This window comes from Leptopilina boulardi, unplaced genomic scaffold (assembly GCF_019393585.1).
Source record: "Leptopilina boulardi isolate dan_hultmark-lab unplaced genomic scaffold, ZJU_Lbou_2.1 LbouV2_352, whole genome shotgun sequence".
In the NCBI taxonomy this organism is placed as follows: domain Eukaryota; kingdom Metazoa; phylum Arthropoda; class Insecta; order Hymenoptera; family Figitidae; genus Leptopilina; species Leptopilina boulardi.
In genome coordinates, this window is record NW_026137921.1 from 1374653 (window position 1) to 1397399 (window position 22747).

Genomic DNA, 22747 nt, shown 5'->3' on the forward strand with positions numbered 1-22747 from the left:
ATACTGTTGGGTTGGGTTGTTTCCGTTTATCATATGGATGTACTTTACTTATGTGCCTGAAGTTTTGAACGTTTAAATGAACGAAAAATTTATTTACCACTGTTTTAACTTCAAATTTCTTTATAAAATATTGGTTTCTGTATTAAAAAATAAGTGAATAACTTGTTAAATTTTAAATGTATCGTTTCATTTTTATTGATGTAGTAAATTTAAAAAAATTTATAGACCAAAAAAATTATTTCGTTCATTTGAATGTTCAGAACTTCAGGCATATCTTTACTTTCGTTATGTGCTTAGTTGTACCAATAAAACAGTAACATAACTTTAATTTATATACCTGAATTTCTGAACTTTATTTCCTTCTGACCACTTAACATGAAAGGTTTTTCTAGCCTGTGTGGTATAAAAAAATGTTTCATTCATTTTAAAATTCAGAACTTTAGATACATAAATTAAAGTTATGTTACTGATTTATTGGTACAGCCAAGCGCATAACTAAAGTAACATCCGTACGACTAAAACAACCCAACGCAACAGTATATGACTAAGAAAACCACCACCAATACAATATGGTTGGATTAGCCAGAATTATTGCTGTATTCAAGAAAAATTTCTTTCAGTGAATACTGACCCTCTACTGTTGATTTAGTAACATATACTGTACGTTTAGTATGTATGTGACAAAATTCTATTAAATTACACTATTTGTTTTGTCAGTCCGAAACTAACAAATCTATTTAATAAATTCTACAGTTATGATAATAGAATCTACTATACCTTTCTCTCCGTATAGTTTGCGTTTAAAAATAGTAGAACACCTTCCATTTATATATACGTATTGATATAATTCAGTAATTTATATCCAAAGATCTATTAAACGCCTTGAATGCCCTCTTGCTTAGAGAGAGGTGAAAATAAGTTAATAGTTCATACGTATACTTAGTTGTTTGGGAGATTTTTTGCAAGGTGACCTTGTTCGATAGAGTAAACACTAGATCTGAACAGTTGAGTCGATCGCAGTTCCAGTGTAATTGATATCCATCATTGGCTCATCACTTGGAACCAATAATAAGTTACATGTACTAACATTACAACTCTCAGTGTATATTGAGCAAATACATGTTTAAATACTGTTCTTGATCCAGAAAATTCTACTACAGTAGACTTAATTAAATTGATTCATTATTTATTTTAATAAAATATTTTTAAGTTTCATTATAATACATTTTTTAGGGAAATAATTTTTTTCATTGATTTCTTATTGGCTGGCATTGATAAGCCAATCATAGATGTCTCAATCATTGCAAGATTTTTGTAAGCTAAGTCCATTAATTATTAACAATAATAAACCAAGAGAAAAATCATTGAGTTCTAATATATTGGCCCATTAATACGTCATTGGTATTTCATACATAATTTACCACAAGTCATATAATGCAAATATTAACTCAATCAAATTTTAATGAAACATGCATATATATATATATAACTGATTTTACATTAATTTTTTGTTTCAGGTGCGGGAGAGTCGGGAAAAAGCACAATCGTTAAACAGATGAGGATATTACACGTCAATGGCTTCAGTGAAGCGTATGTTACACATATATTTCATAATTTTTAAATAAATATTACCTTCATTATAGTACTATATTTTCCTTATTGAAAATTAATGTGCATATTCATTTAAACGTTCAAGGTTGTCCATATTTTGAAAATTTTTGAATTTCATTCATCCGTGCTAACATGCAATGAGAAATTTTTTTTAAACTGAACAAAATTTCTGGTTGGAATAACTAGAATTGTGGTTTGTTCAATCCGAATAAAATGTTGAATATACATATACCATTACTACTTTTTATGGTAGAAAATCTTTTTATTGGAAAGTCCATTAAAAATTTTTTTTGGTTATTTATTCACATACTGTATTCTAGTTGATCTTAGGAGAAATTAAGCAGAATTATTTAACTAGTACTATCTAATCTTTTTGTCGAATTCTGATGTTTTCTTTTTTAGAAATAAATTTTAAAGAAACACTTGAAGACGTTCTTTTTCAAAATTGTATTTTTCATTAACTTTATTTTAATGCAAATATAGAAAACTAATCGCAACTTTATTAGCTTTTCTTCTCATTTATTAACCCTTTCGTACCCCCAAGCTACGATAGGGTTTTATTATAAAATGTGGCCCAGAGGTTAAAAATGTCGCTGACACTACGAATCTGCAATGCAGATTTTCAAAATTCAATAAGACGGAAGAATTTTTAAAAATTAATCAGATTCGTTTGAAAATCTAATAATTGGATTGTTAAAATAAAACTAACAAATATGGTTTGCCGTGAAAACAATAATTTGTTTGTTTACTTAACAGTTTTACTGTTATCACAACAATTTCAAATTGTTAGACGAACAAAAAATGTGTTGTAACAACAAACGAGATTTGTTAGTTCTATATATTAACAATCCGCTTGTCAGTGTAAGAATCTTTTTTTTACATGTAATTACTTTGTTTTTAGATTTTCGAAATTCAAGATCTTTATTTAACAAATAATCAGATGTTTCTAAAATAAAATTTTTAAGACAGTCTTTGTGAAATTTACGCAATGCATTTTAAAATGTAGCATCAGATTCGTAATCATCGACTTCACCAATCCGTAAATAACAAGTTTCAAAAAATCCCATTGCTTTGAAAAAAAAATTGCCTACTACTTTAAGGGGACTTTCTGGTTTAGAATTGACAAAAAAGGAAGGTTTTAAAACTTTTATTGTAAGAACAGTATTAAAGAAATTGTAAAAACTATTTTTGGACATTGTAGCACATTGCGTAGAGAAAATTTAAAAAATATGTTTGAGTGTATTTAGTTCAATTTCATAGCTGTAGGTGGCGTCTTCCAAAAGATACCTTTTTTTGGTACGTTAGTTTGCGGGCAACCTGTAATACATAAATTCAAGTTCCAAACGGGAATCTCTTCATAAGGATTTATTCTGGGGCCTAAACCTCAAAAACAATTTTTTTTAAAGGTTTTTTTATTTTTTATGTACATTTTTCTCAAAAACTCACAAAAACGCCGTGTTTTTGGGTCAATTTACCTCCATATAAAAACACAGGGGGTAGAAATATGAGTTTTTAGAGGTTTAGGCCCCAGTTTTTTAAATAAAGAATCGAAAAATTTTTGGGATTTCAAAATCGGTTCGGTAGATTTCGAGAAAAGCTCTGTACCAGTTTGAAAAATGAGTTTTCGAGAAAAACGCGTTCAAAGTTTTTATAACATAGTTCATTGAGTCATGAATATCAAACAACTTTTTATTACAACAGAACTTCGTATCCCGCTGTTTTTAGGGTCGCTGATTACGAATTTGATGTCCGTTTTGGAAAATTCAAAATGGCGGATCCAATATGGCGGACGAAAAAATAAAAAATCAACCGAATTTGCTTAAAACTTGTTACTCGGGGGTTTTTGGGGTCGCTGATTACGAATTTGATGTCAGTTTTTGAAAATACAAAATGGCGGATCTAATATGGCGGACAAAAAAAATAAAAATTGAACCGAATTTGCTTAAAACTTGTTACTCGGGGGTTTTTGGGGTCGCTGATTATGAATTTGATGTCAGTTTTTGAAAATTCAAAATGGCGGATCCAATATGGCGGACTACAAAATAAAAAATTAACTTTTTTAATTAATTAAAACGTTCCTAGAACGTTAATGTTTTATGCCTATATTCATAACTAGCAATCTCAAAAGGCCACAAGTAACCATTTTCAACTAAATTTAATTCATTTCTTAATCTTTGTCCGCCATATTAGATCCGCCATTTTGTATTTTCAAAAACTGACATCAAATTCGTAATCAGCTACCCCAAAAACCCCCGAGTAACAAGTTTTAAGCAAATCCGCTTGAATTTTTATTTTTTCGTCCGCCATATTGGATCCGCCATTTTGTATTTTCAAAAACTGACATCAAATTCGTAATCAGCGACCCCAAAAACCCTCGAGTAACATGTTTCAAGCTAATATCAATAAAAGAGGAACACCAAATATGTAAATAAGATAACTGTAGATTGTTGTTGAAATACATACCGTCATAAATATTGTTATAACTTTTGTTTTTGTACATATTTTTTAAAAAACGTTTTGGGACAGTAATTCTATGATACTATGGAACATTTTTAAGCAAAAAAAAAAATCGATTTTTTTGAAATTCTAAACCAGAAAGTCCCCTTAAATTTATAAAATCCGACTGCAGATTCATCAAAATTAATGATTCCAAAAACCTCCAGATAACAAGTTTCAAAAAATCCAATTGATTTCTAAAAATTCGTCTGCTATTTTAAATTTCTGAAATCTGAATTAAGATTCGTAATCAACGACAACGAAATCTCTTTGCCACATGTTTTATGTAAATCTGTGAAATATTAAAAATTTTCCAATCATATTAGATCAGTGGCTTCGATAACCTCTGAGCCACATTTTTGTAAAAAAATCTTATTCTTTCCCGAGGGTACATAAGGGAGAGTAAATAAGAAGAAAAACTAATTGGTTATTTAACAAAATTTTTTGGTATAACGAATTTTCATTTTAAAAAATTTCTCTTTACCAATTTTTTATTTTAAAAAATCTACACGGAGAAAAATGAGATTGTTGTGCAAACAATTTTTGGATTGTTGTCAGTAGATTTGTTGATATTACAATTCGGATTGTTGTCAATACAAATGTATGTTGTTTTACAAATTTAATACAAATTTTTTGTTGTCAGTTTTGTTCAGTTTGCAATTCCGTACAGTTGCAGAAGCAAACTCTCTGTCGATTGCTGATGGAACAATCTGGATTTGTTCAGCTGACAGGTTTATTGTTCCATGTCACGTGGTCATCTTGAATTCTCGCAAATTGGCGTGCAGATCGTCGCGTCGTTTACTTCTGGCACATGTGCCACTTTTGCTTTTATTATTAGGTTTTTTTTAAATGACAAAGTACTGTTAAATAATGAATCCGGTTAAAGTGAAAAATCTATTGAAGAGAATTTGATTCAGAAGCTGCATGTTCCTCAGATTTTAATGCAAATGAAACTGGTGATATGACCTACGGAAATCTGCTATCGATTATTTTAGAAGGCAAAGAAATTAAACAAATTGTATTAGACGGATCAAAGCTTTGTTAATGCAACAAATTGTATTGCCGATTTAACAATTTAGTTTTGTTATTTCAACGGTTACATAACAATTTTCTTTGTTCATTAAACAATTCTGTTTGTTCACCGAACAATCCGAATAGTTTTAATAACAATTCTATTTTAACAATTTTTTTTGTCCCAAAAACAAATGGAACTCCTGGTTCTATATTGACAATCCGGAATTGTTGTTTGGACTTAATTTGTAGTAACCATAACAATTCTTTTTTCTTCGTGTAATTTAGAGGTTTGTTAATTTAGCAGAATTCTCATTCAACAGAATTTTACAGTGATTCGAATTTTTAAGGTACCAGAATTTCCAATTCGTTCAATGTTTATGTGTACAAATTGTTATTTGATTCAATTCTTAAAAAGCAGAATTTTCATTTGTCCGAAATTGTAAATATTGAATGATAATTCCGCTAAATTAATATTAGGTTGAATTAGAATTTTTTAAATGAAATTTGACAAAGAGAAATTCTGTTAAATAAAAAATTTGGTATACAAAAATTCGGTACCTAAAAATTTTGTTTTTTAAAAAATTGTTTTAAAAAATTATTCTGTCAAGTACTAAATCGAAAAATGAAAATTTTAGACTTTTCTAAAAAAAACACTAGAATTTGCCAAAAAACTGTGGGCTGTAGAATATTTTGTACAGTAATTTCCAGAGAATTTATGGATAAATTTTAAACTTGACTTATAATTTTCCTATTGCGTCAAATCTGGGGTCGACAATTCTTATTAAAAACAAAATTTTTTCTTCGATCGTACATTATCGTATCAATTTATTTCAATGCGTTTGAGAAAAAAATTCCTGAAATTTACACATTTCTTGACTTTCTATAAAGTAGGCGCCTCCCTTAATACAATTTTTGATTTGTTAAGTTTAAAATTCTCGCTAAATAGCTGATAATGTGTAAAACGAAAATTATGTTAAATAAAAATTCGGTATGCTGTATAAATGTTTGTCTAAATAGAAATTCGATAATTTATAATTCAACACACCAAAAATTTTATAAATTTAGTGTGAGGACTAATCATGCACTATAAAAAAAAGGGTTTTATTTTGACAACAAAACGTTTGGTTGTTATTTAAGTAACAAAAATTTTTCTGTTTCGACAACAAAATTTTGGTTGCCCCAACCAAACTTTAGTTGACACAACCAAAATTAGAAAAAAAGGATTTTTGTTGTCATCACTAAACTTTGGTTGGGGCAACCCAAAATTTTGTTGATGCAACAGAAAAATTTTCGTTACTTAAATATACCAACCAAATGTTTTGTCGTCAAAACCAAACACTTTTTAGAGTATGTCCTGTCCATCATTTTAATTAATTTCATTCAACACAAATATATTTAATGATTCGATACAATTCTCTACATTAGTTACCAGATTGAAAAAAAAAATTATTGCAGTTAAGAAAACCATAAATAAATTGTTTCTATATTGTTAATATATAAATGAATTAACTCTTTTAATCCCGTATATTTTTTGTCTTACATTTTTATCGATTGATGTTTTTCTTATAATATTAATTAATACATGATTGTCTTTTCAGTGAAAAACGACAAAAAATCGAGGATATCAAGAAAAACATCAGGGACGCAATCCTGGTAAGTTCACTCAGAATATGTATATACTGTTTTTTTTTAAATTACAGTCAATCGAGGTAACATTTTTTATAGTTTTTTTTTTATTATTTCCTTTTTTTTTTAGTAACAATATATATATATATATATATATATATATACATTTAAAATATAGATTTCTTATCGTCAAAATAAGAGTCAAAGCGTAATAAATAATAATTGTCGATAAATATTATTTATATTTTGTTTTTCAATAATAAAGCAAGTTACATATTAAAAATGAAAAGTCTTAGTTATATAGAAAACGATTATTATTTTAAAGGATATACATATAGTCAATGTAAAAGATGATGTGTACGGTACTGGCAGGTATCTAAAAATAGGATCACATTCTGGAGTAGACGGAACACATTGCTTACAAATGATCGTATTTGACGGTTGTAGGTAAACAGTTTTCTTGTCAAGTACATAAATTCAAGTAATCCGAGTTCATTTATTACTTAAGTTATAATTTTATTCACAATAGATTCGTTTTTACAGAAAATCATTTGAAAATTATGAAACTTATAAATATGAATTTATTTTTAATTTTATTTATATGGATATTATTAAATTTAGAATAACACAATTAATAGCAGCATATATATGTATATAGTGATGAGTGAGGAAACTGTTTGTGTTTTTTAATATGGTTAGTACTGTTTAAGTTTAGAAGAAAATTGTATATTAACTTCATATAATGTTGATTGTGCTTTTTTAAAAATAATTTTATTTAAGAGACTATGTTTCATTTATTTATTATAATTGTAATAATTTTCGAACATGATTTATAATAATGCAGTATATAATGTTTGTAATTATAATAAATCTGTATTAGACGAAGCAGAAGTACGCAACGTTTATGATAAATGATTTTTAAAGAAATAATTTTTTAAAAAATGAAAAATTCTATAATTCTTTGCCTAAAAAATATTTCTTGTAGTTTTCATTAATCAACAAATTATAAAAAAAAAATATTTTTTAGGCAAAAAATTTTAAAAATTTTTATTTTGAAAATTATTTCTTTAAAAATCGTTTATCATAAACGTTGCGTATTTCAGCTTCGTCTGTATTAGAAAATTACAATCGTCTATACTAAGATTTGTAAAGATTTTATTTATTCTTTTTTGCTTGGTGAATTAATTAATTAATAATTGTAATATTTCTTTAGATATTAAAAATCATTTTAAATAAACAGTTTGTGTACTATTTTGTACATATATATATATATATATGCAGATAAAAGGTTATAATTGGCATAATTGTTTGATTGCAGACGATAACAAGTGCTATGAGTACGTTAACGCCGCCTGTGACGTTGGAAGATCCTGCGAATCAGAGTAGAATGGAATATATCCTCGAAGTCTCGTCTTCCCCTGACTTCGATTATCCCTCGGTGAGTGTCTTTTTTTAAAAAATTTTTAATATTTTGCTTCCTCATGGAAGTGGCATTGAATTGGAGAAAATTTTCGATTGCTATTTTTTGACTTATGTTATTTGACCTCTAAAAAGTCTAAAGCTGATGTTTTTAAAAGATGTCCATATCTCCAACTTTTTATTGAATATAATTCTAATTTAACTGAATTTTAATTTAGCATAATTCTAATTCAAAAGAATTTTAAGTGATTCAAATTCACCAAATTTTTGTTTGTCTACAAATTGTTGTTTGATATTGAATTCTTAAAATTTTTATTTTTTTGAAATTGCAAATGGTCGAATAAACAATAGACAGAAAGATTTTGGCAAAATTTTAAAAAATTTATGAAATACGATTTTCTTGGTAATTTCTGATTGGTCAATTTTAAAAATAGTGCCGAAATCTGTTTGTAGATTTTTTTTATTAGGTCATTTGGAATTTCGGAGAAATGAAGATTTGTCGTTTTAAAAATTGTATTAAATAATATCAATTTGTACAAACGAAAATTCGATGAATTGGAATTTCTGACATATATTGAACATTTGAATCATTTAAAATTGAGTTGAATGAAAATGATGCTAAATTAAAATTCTTTTCAATAAAAAGTTGGATAAAGAGAAATTCTGTAAAATAAAAATTATCGGTACCTAAAAATTCTGTAAAGTAAATATTTGTTTAAAAATAATTGTCAAATAGTAATTCAAAAAATGAAAATTTTAATTAATGATTTTTATGTGGTAATCATACGCCTCGAAATAACCATTAATTTCCCATGGGAAAAACGCATTTTTTCGTTAATTTTTTATAAAGTGGTAAAAAATTACTGAAATCGCAGAAATGTAATTATTTTTTGTGATGAGTTCTTAAAATTGATTATGCATTAGGTTATTGTTTCTTAAATTATTTTTAAGAATTGGTCTTGTGCGTTTTATTGTTTTGAATAAGATTTTTTACGATTTTATATAAAATTTATAAAAATATAATAATTTAATGAAAATTAAAAATTAAATTAATTAAAAATTGAGCAATTGAATGAAAATGAAAATTTTGAATTTATTTTATATCCATTCATATTTATTCTTGCATATTTAGAAGTCTTGTATATATATTTTTTTTTCGGTATATAGGTATATACATCGTTAGTATTGAATTTGCGTTTACATATATATGTAGAGTATAATATTGTGTCAAGATTATTTGACATGATTGCAGTTTGATTTCGAGCATTAACAATAATATTTCAGAGTTAATAAAATCGTTTTTTGGATTTAAAATTTGAATTTAAATTGTAAGGTGTGGCAATCTTTTTGGAACTTAGAAAGGAATAAAATATATTGTACACAATTTTCAGATTAATAAATTCTGATGAGGAGATCTGTACCGATCTCGAAACGTCAAAGGATGTGTTTTATTCCTTACTAATTGTAAGTTCCAAAAAGATTGCCACACCTTAATTTAAATTTATAATTATTGGAACATTTAAACATTTTATTAAAATTTGAAGTTATTTGAATAATTTATTATTACAGATTTTAAAAAAATGTTGTAAGAGTTTCTTTTTGTTCCGGTCTTGAAGATTTGTTTTTTTTCAGTTACATAAAAGTTGTATTTTTCAGCTTCGAAATATATATATTTTTTTTAAATCAAAGTCCTCATTATTAATTTTTCAAAAATAATTTTGCAGCAGAAATTGGCACAAAAATAATTTTTTTGAAAAACGAAGTGGCGTTGCTAACTTTTTAGACGTTATTTATTCTTTTTACTTTAAACAACAACAATAAAGCAAAACTACAATATTTTTCTAATAAGATATATTGTATATATATATATATATATATATATATATATATATAAACTTGCCCTTTATTACTGCAGAGAAACACCATCGATCAGCAATTACCGCGCTACCAATTCAATTGAATGGGATTTCTAATTGAGATTTCAACCACTTACTGATGTCGCGGAAATCACGTACTGGTTGTTAAACTCATCAGGCAACCAGACATCTCTTGTTAATTCGTGTTACAACTCTGCATGGAATTTAATTCAAATTCATACACAAATCTCAATATAAGTAGTTCAATTCAGAATTTAATGCGAATCCATTAATAATTATTACTATAATTTAAGTGTCAAATCATTATTATTGCTTACTTACGTATATTCACACATTACATATTGTAGGAATAAATTGGTTTTAATTATTATACTCATATATATAGCCGAATATTTTAGTAAAAGACTCAGCAATTTTATTTTCAAACACTTTAAAAATAATTAAAAGTTAAATATTTATTGTTAGCCATGCGGATGACGAGATTTTCCAATTTTACACTTTTTGTCTTTGTTACAATCAAAAAAAAATTTATTTCAATTAAATAAATAGGTTACTTGACTATTATCTAATAAATATTTATTTGTATCGAATAATTATTATTCGGGTCAATTAAATGGGACGTATGATTATGTTCTAAAAATCATTAGTTAGAATTTTTATTTTATGGAATTTCATTTGTCATATAATTATTTTTGAGACGAATGTTTGTTTGTTCGAATTAGTATTTTACAGAATTTTCATCAAAACGATTTTCTATATTACAGAATTTTTATAATATAACCGAAAATTCACTTTACAGATTTTTTATTTGTTCGAATTTTTATTTGGCAGAATTTTTATTTACTCGAATTTTCATTTAACATATAGTAGGCATTTTAAAGAATTTTTATTGTCTAGAATTTCATTGCATAGACTATTTTTTTAGATGAATTTTCATTTTTTCGAATTATTATTTGATATAATTTCCATAGAAACGATTTTTCATACTACAGAATTTTTACTTAACAGAATTTCTAATTGATAGAATTTTCATTTGTCCAAAATTGCAAATGGCCGAACAAACAATCGACAAAAAGATTTTAGGGCATTTTTAAAAAAAAATCAATTAAAACTTATTCATAAAATTGTGATTGGTTAATTTTAAAAATCGCGCCGAATCGATTGTTGTTTCGGCCATTTGCAATTTCTAATGAAAATTCTATCAATTAGAAATTCTGTTAAATGATTTTTCGGTTAAGTAAAAATTCTGTAGTATGAAAAATCGGTTATATGGAAATTATATAAAATGATGATTCGAACAAATAAAAATTCGACTTAAAAATAATTATGACAAATGAAATTCCATAAAATGAAAATTCTAATTAATGATTTTTAGAACATAATCATGCATACCAATTAAATTGTATTTTTTTTTCAAATACAGAAATTATTGTTTCAAATATACAGTTTATTTGGTTCAAATAAAAATTATACTTAATTCATGTTAATATTTATTTAATAATATTGAAGTGAACAATTATTTAATACTATAGGTTTACAATGTAACCTGACAAAGAGACACATGAATAATGCCTCAAAATTAATTTGTTAGAATGTCATTAGACAGAATTTTCTATTAGTAGGTAGATTTTTTATTTGTACACGAAATATTTTTTGACCGAATTTCCCATTAATCTGATTTTCTGTATTACAGAATTTTTATATAACCGAAATTTCACTTGAAAAATTTCTATTTGATTGAATTTTTATTTATTCAAATTAACCTCAGTCAGAAATCGGAAAATTTTGATTGTTTAATATTAAAATTCGCGACCAAAAGCTTCTGACTGATGTTAATTCGAACAAATAAAATTTCTGACAAATTGAAATTCTGCGATGTATAAATATTGGGTTATATAAAAATTCTGTAATATAGAAAATAAGGATAAATTGAATTTCGGTCTTAAAAAAATTTCCATTTTTGCATGAATTTCTATTATTTCTAAATTAGAAATTTTACAAATTGGATCGAATAAATTTGCAAGAGGAAGTTTTTTTATCCATTTCCGGAATATATATATATATATATATGTCAAATGTTGAAATTATTTCATTAAAGAAATAGAATGATATATAATAAAAATAGAATTTGAGATTTCTACATTGTGACATATTATATATTTTTAGCATTCCAATACTATTAGTTGAGGGTAACAAATCCTATATTACTGAGCCCATGTGCTCGAATTTAGAGTTCTTTGGCCTTTAGGAAGAAAATATATATATATATATATATATGTATTTTGGAGAATTTGAAAATGTACGTGCAATTTGTATTTTAGTATCGTAGACTTTACGACCTGAAAATAGATTGTCAAACGTGTTCTCATTTCGCTGGAAGCGGCGCTTAATCCACGGTGACGCCTATAACGACACGTTTACTCAGTAATTAGCGGTTGGTTGACGAAATTTTGTTAATGTCCCCATATCGAGCATGATACCACCGCAAAAGTACAATTCCAATCTGTGTACAAAATTCTCATTTCAATCAAAAAAAATTCAATTAATCGAATTGATTTTTTTTTCAAAATTAATTTTTATTTCTTTTCTTATTATATCGCAAAGAAACAATTATATGCATAAAGCTTTATAAATAATATACAAAAAAAATAAAAATCTATTTATTTATTATATAGAAAAATTTATATAAAGACAATATGGAAATTAGGAGAAATTGGAAATAATGAAAAAAAATGAAAAAAATTCAAAAAAAATATTATTAATAATAAATTAAAAATTGTGGAAAATTTTATCTGATTCTTGAGTCATTTACATCAGTATATATAGGTATATTGATCACAAATGGCACATCGAGATAGCATTGACCAGCAAAGAATTTATTAATAACCATCGTTAGAAGCAATGTTTCTCTCCCACACAAACAGTAGTAACGTTTCAAAGACTTCCGCTGCTTAGCTACGAGAGATCCACCCGATTCGTCGATCTTAATTGCGGTGTAGGTTGATTAATAAAAAAAAAAAAAAAAAAAAAATGACTAAACCGGAAAACTTGTTGACATAATGAGAGAAATTAGAGGAGAAAAAACACATGCTGCGAAATAAATTGTCAAAAAAAAGCCTACAAGAATTCAATTTTGAGAATAAATTTTTGCTAGTTCATAATTTATTATTTTATTTATTTTATTTAATTACAATGTACGGGTTTAAAGAAGAAAAAAAAATTAAGAAAATGCCCTTTAGTGCAAAAGCACTTAATAGTATCTCAGAAAATTGGGAGATATTTAAACAAAATGTAACACTTTTATTGTAATGTCAAATTGGATTAAAATAAGTGTTGCATCTTATTTTTAATAATTCACAATTTTTAATATTTATGTAACTTTGATATTGATTTTCAATAAAATTATTCATGTTTCGGTTTTGATGTATAGAGTATTTTGTTGACAAGGTCTCAAATTGGAAAGACCTGCCAATCGATATTCATTGACCTGCTCTATCAGACCACAGTTCCTGTTTTAATTGCATCAATTAATTCATTCATCCACGAATTCAAATTGATCACTTTAAATCCACGCTATTTAGCACAACCCTGGAACATTACTCAAATTCCATTTGCATTTTTCATAATATTATTATATTTTTCCTTTTTACATACTATAAATATACTTGTATCAAAAATATTATTTGTTTGGATTAAAATATTATATTTTTGCGATTTAAATTTAAAGGTTAGTTTAGAATTGGGCGCATGTAAATTTTCACTGTAAATCCAATAGAACGTCCGAAATATGACATATCTTTATATTTTTGATAACTGCTTCACCCTGCTTTTCTCTATTTTAGTTCCTTGCTGTGTATCGAAAAAAAACTATACTAGTATTCCCTGCAAAGTGTTACAATTTGAATGTTCCACTGATAATTTTATATTCAATATTCAATAAGATGATTCTTAACGTAAAAAAAAATTTATTATTTTTCATAACGCAATCATAAAAATGGCGTTATTGGTCCCTCCGTAGGGAAACGTAAAATCGTCCTTTATTGTACGAAGTTACGAAAATACACTTTATATATCCAAATAAATATTTGTTCAAAATATTTCAGTGCGAATTTTAAAATTAACTCATCATCGGAAATTATCAAAAAAAAAAATTGAGGGTCGCCCGATCAAAGAACTGGTTATATATTTTTTTTTAAACAAAAATCAATGGCCCGTAAATTCGAATTAATAAAAAGTTGAATCTCATTTTTCTGTCATGTATTTTCACATATTCTTTATAAAAATAAATACTTGCAGAAAATTAAAATTGAAAATTTTTGTTCAGGGGCCAACAATTTTAATTTTGAAAAAGTTATAACCGATTCTTTAATCGAGACCCTCAATTGTGATTGGTCAATTGTTTTATTAGAGTAGTTGTAAAATTCGTGGAAATCAAAATTTGGATAAATAAAAATTCGTTGAAATGAAAATTTTGGTATTTTAAAAGACAAAATTGGATTCAGTAAAAATTTTCGGTTAAATGAAAATTTGGTTAAATTAGAATTATTTAAAATTAAAATAAATACAAAAATTCTATTAAATAAAAATTTAAAAAATAGAGAGAAACCGAGGGGGAATTTACTAGTTAAAAACGTGTACACTTGACTACCGGTATTACACCTCATATTACCCTTATTATTAAGTATTACACGTTATTACAGAGTATTACACATTATTACGGAGATATTACAGAGTTTTTTACGTTATTACAGCACCGTAATAACGCATTATTACACGGTATTTATTACACGTTATTACACAAGTATTACAGGAAGAGTGTACACTTGACTACCTGAGTAAATTCCCCCTCGAGAGAAACTATAAAATTTCTCGCAAATGAAAATTCGGCCAAAAGAAAATTGTATTTAAGGATTCTCCCTGGCAATATAAGGAAATGACACAGACTTATCAAATTTTGACAGTTTGTTTATTAGATTGATTTAGGAAGTTATGATTTTTTTTCAGAATTTTTTACAACGTAGTTTTTTAGAAAAAAAAAAAAATATATATGACCAATTTAACATGGGCTCTTATGGGAACGTGTATAAACCATAAGAAAAAAGTGTGATGGAAATGACACAATAATCTAAAAGTTGGTATACAGGAAGGAAATATGATAAATTTATTAACTGCACAATATAAAAGAAAGTTTACCACATAGTTTTTGAGTATAAATAAATAATAAAGTTTAATTTTTTGTCATAATAATAATAGTAAGTGTAGCAGACATGAAAACGTGGCAACGTCGCAACACGTGTTTGGCACGTTTGCGCAGCAACTCGCCGCGAATTTCAAATGCAAGTATACAAGTCGACAAATTGATATCTATATTCAGATATTTTTTTATATTATTTTTAGAAAATAATGGATTAAACTGCAATAAATATTGTATATGTTATGTTTAATTTGAAAGTTTATATAAATTTAATTCTGATTAATTATTGGCGATTCAAACAGCTACACTAGCGCCACAGTTGAACTAATTTAGGCGTGACTCGCTCTAAAGCAGTCTCTGTTTTGACAGTTTATTTCAAATTATTTAATTATTCTGATATTTTTATTGCGTTTGTAAAATTATTTTTAAGCGTTAAATAAAAAAAAATAATTTAAAACACATGGAGTGCTACAGAGCGAGTCACGCCTAAATTAGTTCAACTGTGGCGCTAGTGTAGCTGTTTGAATCGCCAATTGGAAAACAAAAAGAGTGATAAAAATACACGTACATAACCTCAAATTATAATTAAATATTTTTGTTAAAATAAAATATAGTTCAAACTACTACAATCACAGTTTTATTTAATTGGATATTTGTTTACTAATTATCATGCAAATTGAAATAAAGTATAATAAATAAACTATTTATATGCTTCACAGTTTTCCTAAAAGTATCAAATTGAGACCAAAAATTGCATCAAATCTTTGCAACGTTTTGATGCACATAAGTTATATCAAAAAGAGATCGTTTTGTGTATCATTTTTAGAAATGATACACGAAACGGTCTCATTTTTTGATGCAAAAAATTTAATCAATTTATATCAATCATGGCCGAATTGAATCGACTCAAAATTAAACGAATTTTTTTCAGATATTTTGGTAATAGTACAATTGCGGAGACCATTTCACTATTTAATTTGAAAATGAAAATAACAGAAAATCAAAGACAATGTGCAATTCGATAATTAAAAAGTGACAGCTTATAAACATAACCTAAAATGCATGAGAAAAAATTTGTCGATAAAATCAATATAGCCGAGCTTTTTAGAAGGTAGATGGCAGTTTTGCTTTTTATAAAAACGATTCAGAAAAAATTTAAAGAAAGAAAATAGATGAGTGCTGCCATCTACCTTCTAAAAAGCTCGGCTATATGTGACCTGGACAGTTAAAAGGGACCTTTTGTCAGAAAAAATTAATTTTTTATTGATTGGTGATTCTGATAGAAAAAAGTTTTCTCTATCAGAAACACCAATCAATAAAAAATCGATTTTTTCGGACAAAAGGTCCCTTTTAACTGTCCAGGTCACATATTGATTTTATCGACAAATTTTTTCTCATGCATTTTAGGTTATGTTTATAAGCTGTCACTTTTTAATTATCGAATTGCACATTGTCTTTGATTTTCTGTTATTTTCATTTTCAAATTAAATAGTGAAATGGTCTCCGCAATTGTACTATTACCAAAATATCTGAAAAAAATTCCTTTAATTTTGAGTCGATTCAATTCGGCCATGATTGATATAAATTGATTAAATTTTTTGCATCAAAAAATGAGACCGTTTCGTGTATCATTTCTAAAAATGATACACAAAACGATCTCTTTTTGATATAACTTATGTGCATCAAAACGTTGCAATAGAAAAAGATACAATCAAGTTTACTGTGTATTTTATAAGGTTAAATAAAATTCCATTTTATTTTCAAATTTTGAGGTGAACAACTTATATTACAAATTTCTTATAAGTAAATAATATTATTTTCATTTTAATTTTAAGTGTTTTATGGAAGTTCAACAATTAAATAATAACATATAACAAAAAATTTGAGGTTAATTGTCAGATCAGGTGTAGGGCCAATCTGTGTTACATACATATATACATACAAAGACCAGTCTTACTAACCTTAAATAAACTATGCGACGAGAATGCGACGTTGCCATGATTTCAAGCACTTTTTAAAAAATTTAATTAAATAGAATTTATAATATTTTAGTAACGAGGAAAGCTTATTATTAATTAATACACCTTTTTCTAAACAATTCTCCTATCAATAAGAACAAGAACCTTACTTATCATATAAAAATTTATTTTTTCTAAGGTTGCAAACTTGTGAGCCTTCACACGGGAAGAATAGAAACTATCCCCTTACTCCGCACCACCCCCTGGAGAATTCTTAATGAAAATCCTAATCAATTAATTTTGGGGCTTATTTGACGTGAAATTTTATGTGATCTTTTATTTAATATTTCTTTAATTATCAAGTTTAATTATCAAGTTTAATTTTAAAATTTTAATTTTTTTAATATTAAAATTTTAGAAATTTTTCCTATACAATTTTTACACGTGTAATTTTTTTTTGTATATAAACCTACAAACATAAATGATAAATAATTTCTGTTTATTTAAAACAAAAACATTACAAACGGAATCTTTTTCTTTGTTTACATAAATATAAACGTAATTATTTTAAATTACAGGTAAATAATCGATTTATATATAGTGGGACTTGTGCAATATTTCCTGTATATCATCATTTTACTGGTTAAACCACATTTTTCCTCCTCTCTTGCGCGCGTAATTTTCTTGTATTGTTATAACTTCTTACCGGTTTTTGTCTTATCTTATCAGAAACTAATATTGACTTGACCTTAGAATCTTGAACGATTTTTAAAACATTATCCTAATTTTAGATACTTTATAATATGAAGATAAGTCGACAGATAACTCTGTACAAACTTTTAGATCAAGGATCTAAAAAGGAAATTTTTTTTTATTTCTCATTTGTATTTTTAAAATAATTTTTATGTATATTTTAAATAGTTCATTAATTTTATTGTAATTGTATCTTTAATTTTTTTTTAGGAGTTTTATGAAATCGTTGAAAATCTTTGGAGGGACAAAGGTGTTCAACAAAGCTTCGAGAGGAGTAACGAGTATCAGCTCATTGACTGCGCCAAATAGTAAGTCACACAATATATTTTCTTTCAATTTTACTTTGAGAATAATTTGTTTATACATTTTTTATGATATTTTTAACTTACTTACTTTAACTTACATATTAATATAACTATATATTAATATGATTATAAAGAAACATGTGTAATTATTCCATATTTTTATGTTTTTTTTTCAATCTTGGTAAACGTAATCTTACATTTCATCAGATTTTAATTATATTTGTTTATTTCGAGATTGTATACACTGAAAAAAAAATTTATTTAATTCAAATAATCGGATACTTGACTATTATCAAATAAATATTTGAATTTAATGAAATAATTTTTATTCGAATTAAATAAACTCTATTTGAAGAACTAATTTTTGAATTTAAAACAAATAAAATTTAATTTACACAAATAATAATTATTGAATACAAATAAATATATTTATATGATAATAGCGAAATAACCGGTTATTTGAATCAAATAAATTATTTTTCAGTGTTTTCTTTTTTGATTATTTTTTTTTGAAAATTATTTGTGTAGAAAAATATTAATCATACCCCAAAAACTTTAGAGACACATGAGTATGTTCTATAAATCATTAGTTAAAATAGTATGAAAAATCGGTTCTATGGAAATTATATATCAATTAATAATTCGAACAAATGAAAATTCATCTGAAAGAAAATTCTTTGCAATGAAATTCTACCCAATAAAAATTCATTAAAATGCCTATTATGTTAAATGAAAATTCGAGTAAATAAAAATTTTGACAAATGAAAATTCTATCAATTAGAAATTCTGTTAAATGATTTTTCGGTTAAGTAAAAATTCTGTAGTATAGAAAATCGTTTTGATGAAAATTCTGCAAAATACTAATTCGAACAAATAAAAATTCGGCTAAAAAATAATTATGACAAATGAAAATTCTAACTAATAATTTTTAGAACATAATCATGCGTCCCTTTAATCTACTCAAATAATAATTATTGAATACGAATAAATATATTTATATAATATAAAGTCAAGTAACTGGTATTTAAAAGTTCCAATTACTTAAAATTCTTTTAAATTTAAATCCTGCTAAATTAATATTCGGTTAAATTAATATAAGTTTAAATTACAATTATTTAAATAAAAAATTTGGTAAAGAGAAATTTTATAAAATAAAAATCTTGTTTTTATGCTTTCTGAATGTTATATTTTTTTACCATGTTGGTATTTAAGTTACACTACCGTCTGAAATTGTGCGAACGCTTACACCGCGAGTCATTGAAAAACATACTCGCATAAAAATAGGGGTAACTCAGAAAGAAATAAACGTAGAGATTTTTTCCTTATAGTGTTGGAAAGCTTATTAAATTTCGAAAAAAGTGATGCCTATTAGAAAGAGATTGCTTAAATAGATTTCAATATAACATGTTACAAAGTTAAAAAAAAATAATTGTAATTTTTGCCTCATTTCCTACCTTGACTTTAATCTCTTGCATGGACCAGGAAAATCGAGGGAAAAAATTGTCCTTTAACATAATTATTCCTTGGAATCTAAGCTTTCCATTGATTCCAAGAACAATAAAAAATGTTAAAGGGTTTTACTGTAATTGAAAAAAAAGTGAGAGCGTGCACGGAAAAAAATTCGCCCGTCTATCGCTCGATTTTCTCGTCTCGCTGGCTCTTTCGTTCGTGCGCCAGGTCCGAAACTAAAGCTTTCGATCGGGCGCTTTCTCGGGCACTATTACACTGGAACCTTCAACCATTGCAGCGGGCGAGTCTTATGTGCAATGGATGGAGGTTACCCTTAACGTTAAGGTTATGTCAAAAAGTTGAAACACTCAGGGCCGTACATATTATATACTTATGTATGGGATATATGTTCGAATAAAAATTGAAATTAATTTAATTCTTTATAAAGTAGAAAAATATAAATATAATTACGTACATTTAAATTATAATAATGCTGTTTATAATATCGATAACTTCGATCGATTGTTTAAATTAGAAAAAAGGAAAAAGAAACTGGGTCTAAAAGAACACGTAATTGTGGCGTTACTGCTTTTTCTTGACTGACGCAATTTTTCCCCCTCTGACTTTTCTTGCCGCTGCCCACCAAGTTTTGGTAAACAACTGCAATGGTCGGAGGTTCCAGTGTAATTTCATTATTTATCATAAATATACAATTTAATTTTTTGGTGATGTTAAGATAAAATAATGTAATATTTGAAAATAAATTTATATGTTAGATTATTAACTGTAAAAATAATTACCGTAAAATGGGGTAAAGTCGGCGTTTGCGGGTAAAGTCGGCCGGCGCTTTAAACACTTAAATATTGTATTTCATTAATTAATTTACATTAATTCTAACTACATTTTTAATAAAACTCGGATTTCTTCTGGAAAAAAGTAATAGTTAAACTTTAAAATGATTTAAAGCGCCGGCCGACTTTACCCCCAAACGCCGACTTTACCTCATTTTACGGTAATTTGAAAAAGTAAAATTAATTTCTAATAAAACCCTTTAACATTTTTTATTGTTCTTGGAATCAATGGAAAGCTTAGATTCCAAGGAATAATTATGTTAAAGAACAATTTTTTCCCTCGATTTTCCTGGTCCATGCAAGAGATTAAAGTCAAGGTAGAAAATGAGGCAAAAATTACAATTATTTTTTTTAACTTTGTAACATGTTATATTGAAATCTATTTAAGCAATCTCTTTCTAATAGGCATCACTTTTTTCGAAATTTAATAAGCTTTCTAACACTATAAAGAAAAAGTCTCTACGTTTATTTCTTTCTGAGTTACCCCTATTTTTATGCGAGTATGTTTTTCAATGACTCACGGTGTAAGCGTTCGCATTACTTCGGACGGAAGTGTATGTACATTTTTTTTTAACTATATACATAGTTTTGCATTCTTTTTAATTAAACTTTTGCGTCATAGTGTTGTTCTCTATATATATTAAAACACCTATTATTTTATTTTTATTTTTATTATTGGAAAAGAATCGATTTTATATTTCTTCTTTTATTAGTATAATTATTATCGATCAACGATAAAAAAAAGTATAATTTGAGATCCATTTTTTTTTCTATTTTTAATGACAAACATTCCACTAGTTTATTTATATTTACTTTTTATATTAAAAATAAAAAAAAAAAGTTGGAGAAAAAAAATAATGAAAAATTCTTTTTTAACATTAACACACGTATATAAGATCGATTTGGTAGTGATGGAGACAATGTTTTAACGAGGTAATCACTTTAATAGAACCATTCGTTTATTCAAGAGCGCTTCTATAAGAGTTATAACCACGAACTTTTTAATGTTAACAATACTTTAGAAATCAACAAGAGTTTTTTTAGAATGTTGATTTTAATTTTTTATAAAATTTTCTTGATAAAAAAAAATGGTTTTTGAAATTTAAAGTATTTCCAAAAAGAAAAATGAATATATATTTTAAAGAAAGTAAAAAAAAAAGTTTATTATAAAAAAAAACTCAAATCATCACATAATATTAATATAAATATAATTTAGTTTAAGTTATTTATTTTATTTATTATTATTAAATTTGATATAAAAAAATTTTTTAAAAAAGTTAACATTACCAAAAAAATATATATATAAAGTTAACAATTAGTAATAATTTGACTATATTAGTTTATTTATTAATATATAATTTATTCGTACTCCGTTTTAGAATTGGAAAAATATTTTTTCTACACGCGAATAGTAAATGTTAAGATAGTCTATAGACAAATGTTTCAATTATTGTTGCTTTGTCTTTAACACAACTATTCATTGACTGATATTAAAAATTTATGTTGGCAAATATAGTGTAAAGAACTAAAATTTGTTGAAAAAGCTTTTATCTACATTGTTTTAAACAATTTTTACTTTCTTATTCTTTAAATTTGTATATAGGTTTTGACCTTGAAAATAAATAAAAAAATAAAATTGAAAATCAATTTTTTTAAAAAGAATTTGTAAATTTTTTTTATTTAGTTTCAAAATTAACGTACATTTTGTTTATTTCGTATAGATTATGTCAGTCTGGAGGTTAGGTTTATCGTAAAATTTATAAAAATAGGTTATAAACATCCAGTTTTGAGGTTAGATTTACTATTTGAGGTTAGGTTAGATATGAAATTTAAGGTCAGGCCTAAGTCTCTGGGCCCTGAGCCAAGGATTAAAATTTAAGATTAGTAGGCATAAAGCCAGATTTTTTAAACCGTTTCAATTTTGTATTTTAATTTCAATGAAATTGTCAAAAAAAAGAACAACATTTAATATTTAGTTTATAAAAACTAGAAAAATTTAACATAAATTCAATAAAATGTATATATATATAATATTATATTGTTAAAAATTGAATGAACTTTCTTTCAAAAAAAATTTGATGAAGAGGTTTTTGTAAAAATTGTAAAATAATAATGGATTCATATTGAGATTCTAATATATGTAGAGTGAATTGTAGATCTATTGTGGCAGTTGCATACGAGTTGAGAAAGGCGC

The 22747-nt window shown here is 25.9% G+C and overlaps 1 protein-coding gene across 1 annotated transcript in view; it reads left to right on the forward strand.

Moving 5' to 3' along the window:
* Positions 1–22747, forward strand: part of LOC127286295 (guanine nucleotide-binding protein G(s) subunit alpha) — a 60992-nt gene that overhangs the window by 3770 nt on the left and 34475 nt on the right. The window contains exons 2-5 of the mRNA XM_051312675.1: positions 1518–1590; positions 6720–6774; positions 8066–8185; positions 18159–18256. Coding sequence (XP_051168632.1) covers positions 1518–1590; positions 6720–6774; positions 8066–8185; positions 18159–18256 — 346 coding nt within the window. The remainder of the gene's footprint in view (positions 1–1517; positions 1591–6719; positions 6775–8065; positions 8186–18158; positions 18257–22747) is intronic.